General features: G+C 37.2%; 1 protein-coding gene across 1 annotated transcript in view; it reads right to left on the bottom strand.

Annotated features, from left to right (window-relative positions):
• The window catches only part of LOC138030162 (activating signal cointegrator 1 complex subunit 1-like), a 10254-nt gene that overhangs the window by 4549 nt on the left and 705 nt on the right, over nt 1-5000 (bottom strand). The window contains exons 2-6 of the mRNA XM_068878042.1: nt 4516-4722; nt 3014-3192; nt 2313-2402; nt 2181-2227; nt 1227-1346 (exon numbers count right to left, since the gene is read on the bottom strand). Coding sequence (XP_068734143.1) covers nt 1227-1346; nt 2181-2227; nt 2313-2402; nt 3014-3192; nt 4516-4722 — 643 coding nt within the window. The remainder of the gene's footprint in view (nt 1-1226; nt 1347-2180; nt 2228-2312; nt 2403-3013; nt 3193-4515; nt 4723-5000) is intronic.

Genomic DNA, 5000 nt, shown 5'->3' on the forward strand with positions numbered 1-5000 from the left:
ATTGAATAATATAAACAAGATGGAATAATCATGAAGTACTTAGAATAGCTCAAACTTATATTTTGAAGTGACGTTTTCGTCGCCGTAGCCGTCGTGGTTTCTTAAACTCCCTATTGTCATTAACTGCAACCTACTAAATTATCAACAAGTGCCCAAAGTTGTTATAGATCTGTCTTTGTATATGTATTAAAATATTGCTGGTGCTCAACATTTGGTTCTCTACAATGCTCTACTCTACTCTGTTCTCTACTCTGGTCCAAGAGATTTTTCTCTGGATACTCTGGTTTTCCCCTGTCCTCAAAAAGCCATCCTACAGTTTGATACAAGTTAATTTGATTTGCTTTTCTGTCAAGTGTCCCAATTTAGTGCATCAGTGCTAAATACAGTTGACACTTCAATACATTTTATTATTGTTCTAACAATTATTAAAGTGCCCCTAACCCCAAAATATTTTTTTTCACTGAAGTGAATCTTTGCACCTGTTCGAAACGCATTGCGGCAATTTTTTCCCTTTCCTAACAAATCCTGCCATTTTATAGGCTTGGAAAGTTGCAAAATCCAGGCATCTTTTGTTCACGACCAAGTCAGAAGGGGAGTGGGTCTATTCCTGACTTGACATCACAAACTACTTTGCATGCATTTTTACAAAGAGTTAATGCAATGTAAATCAGTTTGTGACATCAACTCAGGAATAGACCCACTCTCCTTCTGACTCGGTTGACTTGTGAACAAAAGATGCTTGGATTTTTGCAACTTTCCAAGCCTATAAAATGGCAGGATTTGTAAGAAAAATGAAAAAATGGCCGCAATGCGTTTCGAGCAGGTGCAAAGATTCATTTTAGCGAAAAAAATATTTTGGGGTTAGGGGCACTTTAAGTTAACTACGGTGGGACAGGGGGCTGTGCTCCATGCTGGGTGATGGGCTCAAGGCTGGATTAGGAAAATTAATTTGGTCTCATCAACGGAGGTGATGAAGTCAATAAAGCACCATAGGAAAGATGCAAGTACCGTTATGTGAGCTGACGCTTTGAGTTCTGGCCCTTCCCACTGACAAATGGTTAATAAAAATTATTAAAGCCCAAAACACCAGCTCAGAAATATTTCTTACAGTAGCGAATTTCCCTTCACACCAATGCAGTAGCACAGTTCCTTAAAAAACTTAAATCTCTTCAAGGCTGAATTAGCCAATGAGGTTGTTAAATGACATTACTATGTGGAAACAGTACCTATCTGAGCCATCTTTTGTTGCAACCTTTGCATACAACACATCGACTTCTGCTGGATCATCATTCATGTACTGCACTCCTTTGAGCTCTACCACAACTGGGGAGTTTTGTAAGTATTCGCTGAAGATGATTAATAATAATGATAATGACAATTTAAAATTTAATAATAATAATAATAATAATAATAATAATAATAATAATAATAATAATAATAATAATAATAGCAAACAATGAACGGAACAACCTCTGCGGAGATGGTATTCAAACTCTGCAGGTGTAAACACCGCTAATACCCTCAGCCCAGACTCGGGCCACAGAGACTAAGCATCTTCTGGAGGATTACAGTGGTCCAAATCAATGCAAAGGCCTGCATTCGGCCATCCAGATTCCCAAGATTATTAAGGACGGTGCCTACTAATTCAATGGTATTTTTGCGCAGTTTCCTGACTACGCGGGAAAAGCAGATCTTAACAAGTGTTATTGAAATCCAAAAAGAAAATTGGGGGTAACCACGCATTTTTCGAAGATAATTAATCAACAATTTTTGTAAATAGCTTTAAAATACAAAGCAATGTATGGCGTTCTTTTCCAAATTCAAGCTTAATTGTCTCTGAAAAATGCGTGGTTACCCCCAATTTCCTTTTTGGATACCAAGAACACTTGCTAAGTTCTGCTTTCTCCGCAAAGTTGTGAACTGCGCAGAAATATCCCTGTATTAATAAGCACTGCCGATAGGAAATCCGAGTATCTCGAGACGCGCAGAACATATGCGCAATAACAATAGTAGGCACCGTCCTTAAAAAAATAATTTTAAACAAGCCATTTGCTACTGCAAAACCAGCAACAGCAAGTGAATTACTTGAAATGCCACCAGAGCCTGTTTGATGTATTAAAACTTAATGTACTAAAATTGGAATGGTGACTAAATGTTGAATCAGATTATGATGTTCTCACCTGACAAGTTCTCGATAGCACTCAAACAATAAATCTCCTGCATTTTGCTGGGAAAAGAGACATACACCATTTCATTTAAAGATCAATAATACTGAATTTGACAGAAACCAAAAGACTACTAAAACAACTTACCACATCTTCCTCACTTAACAAGGTCAGCATTCCAACAGTTAGATGAATCTTGCTTGGTAATTGAAATATACTGGCATCTATTCCTCGACACTGCAAATAAATTACGCGTGCAATAACAATCTGAAAACTTGATGAAGTATGATTGTCTGGTGGAGAGTAGCCCAGAGTCCATTTCAGGACTACTGTCACCCATTTGATTTTGATATGAATCCTGGGTTCAAAACAATTGCAAAGAGCAACCTTCTGAAGGCATGACAGTCCAGTGGTTAAGATGTTTGACTTCTGATTGAAATAGATGTTCACACACCAATATTCATGATGATGGCTTCAAATCTTAGCATTGTACAACAAAAACACCCACAAGAAAGTACTTAATAACAGCAGGATTTAAAGGTTTTACTCTAAATTCTAGTTGAATTTTCGTTGTGCCATTGTTCTAGACTTATTAATACACTATAATCTTCAGCTGAGACTGCATGAATAGCGAGGAGTTGGACCAAATTCCTGTATTTCAATGCGACCTTTAGTTTGTGAAATAAATGCCATCAAGTTTGAAAGTTAAAGGTGTGTCTTATAACTGAGTGTGCCTAGTGTCCAAAAAACTATGCTGATTGGAAGGGAATATGTATATCCTCTTGTTCTCTTTTTTTCAACAAAAAATGAACTACTGTAGAGATATCTGGAGTTGATGAAAAAATTACCTCAAAGCAATCTTTCAGCACTCTCACTTTAAACTCATCTATTTTCTTTTCCAAGGTGGCTTTATACAGAGGAAAAGACAAGAAATGTGTGAAAGGAATCTTTTGCCTTGAAGATTCAGTTATGACTTCAACACGGCTTCTTGCTCCCACAACACCACTCCTTTGAGGTCCTGTTATCACTGAAAAAGACAAGGTATTACATGTATGTTACAAGTAAATATCTATGATAATTAACCCATTGACCCCTGGGAGTGAGACTAATAACAGATTTTACTCTGTCTAATGCCAGACCATTTTACTCATCAACTGGGGGTGGTCTAGGGCATTTGAAGTGTCAGTGGGTTAAGCAGCCAAAAACTGTCCCCTCTTTTAACCCCTTGATCCCTGGGAGTGTGACTTAACAGATTTTACCCCGTCTAATGTCAGATGATTTTACTCATCAACTGGGGGTGGTCTAGGGCATTTGAAGTGTCAGTGGGTTAAGCAGCCAAAAATTGTGCCCTCTATTAACCCACTGACCCCTGGGAAATGATGAAGACTTTCAACTCTTCTTTGATAACGACTATAAACTGTAAACTGCAGGCCCCGTGTCACAACCCTTGCTCATAATCCCCCTCAGTGGGATGTTTTATAATATCCCACACACTATATGAAAAAAGCAAGGCACAGAGTTCCTGGTATTATGGTCTGGCTTGAATTCTCGACGGAAATGTGGCTGGATTGGCAGTGACGTTTCAAAAAGGCTTACAGTGTACAAGGCCACTTAAGCAAAAACAGGCAAAAGTCACTGGGGACATTGCTGAGTGCTCAAGCACATAGACATAGATATACCAGTAGATCTAGATATCATTTCCAGTACATACACTTTTTGTGCCAGGTGACCCTGAATGAAATTATACAATAGGGAAGATATCATTGATGTCACCTTTTGTCATTAATATGCCAACCAGAGCCTCATTGGCTGTCGAAACAAAGAATCTTTTGTTCTAGTGGTTGGCATATTCCAATAACAAAAGCAATGTTTGTAAACAGATACATGTATCTTCCCTATTTAACAAATTGATGTGAGTTTTTTATGCGTTTGTCTTGTTATTGATCATGAATTTCGTCATAACATTGTCAAAGTAGCTGTGGATCCACGAGGTGATAGCCGAGTGCATCCACAGACTACTTTGACAATGTTAGGATGAAATTCATTGTCAATAACAGGACAGACGCATGGAAAAATGACATCAATATTTGTTTTTTACAATAACAAAAAGCCAGAGGGGTCAAAATTAAGTCAAAACACAAGAAGAAAGCGAGACAAAAATTACTAGAAACCTCAATCTGACGGGAGCAATATTGCGTTAATATTGCATAAATTATTAATTTATGTGTCTGTCCACTTATTGACAATAAAAATTAGCCAATGAGTGCCCGAAAATTTTGCAGTCATTATAAAAACAGTATTTGCTATTCATCTAAACATGTTTAATTTAAAATAAAAGAATTAGACTCACCTAAATCTCCCTTTTCACCTGGTCTGGGAATCATAATCCTTGTTCCTGTTTCTTTCTCTAGTTTTTTCTTTGTTTCTCCTTTCTTTCCAATTATGAATTTATACAATAGACTTGGGACTTGCATGCACAGCTGGTAGCCTTCTTCTGTCTTTTCTATCGAACCAAACGCATCACAAGCTTCATCTTCACGATCGTATGTCAAATTCTCTGCCAAATAAGAGATCTGTCTTTCATTAACGCTCTTTTACGTCCTGAATTTACCCATTTATATCAATGAAACTGAAATTGAAAAACAGTGCTAACTATTTTACAATATTAGCACATTACAAGTGATGACTCAAATTGAGGCAATTTTTGCTAATAACTGTTGAGGGTTAAACCTTAATAATTATAGTTGCAATATTACGGAGTTTAAGATCTAAGACGCGACGGTAACGAACACGTCGTTTAAAATTGCAAGTTCAGGTTTATTAATCTTTTCGTCA

The sequence above is a fragment of the Montipora capricornis genome, chromosome 13, assembly GCF_036669925.1.
Source record: "Montipora capricornis isolate CH-2021 chromosome 13, ASM3666992v2, whole genome shotgun sequence".
Classification (NCBI taxonomy): domain Eukaryota; kingdom Metazoa; phylum Cnidaria; class Anthozoa; order Scleractinia; family Acroporidae; genus Montipora; species Montipora capricornis.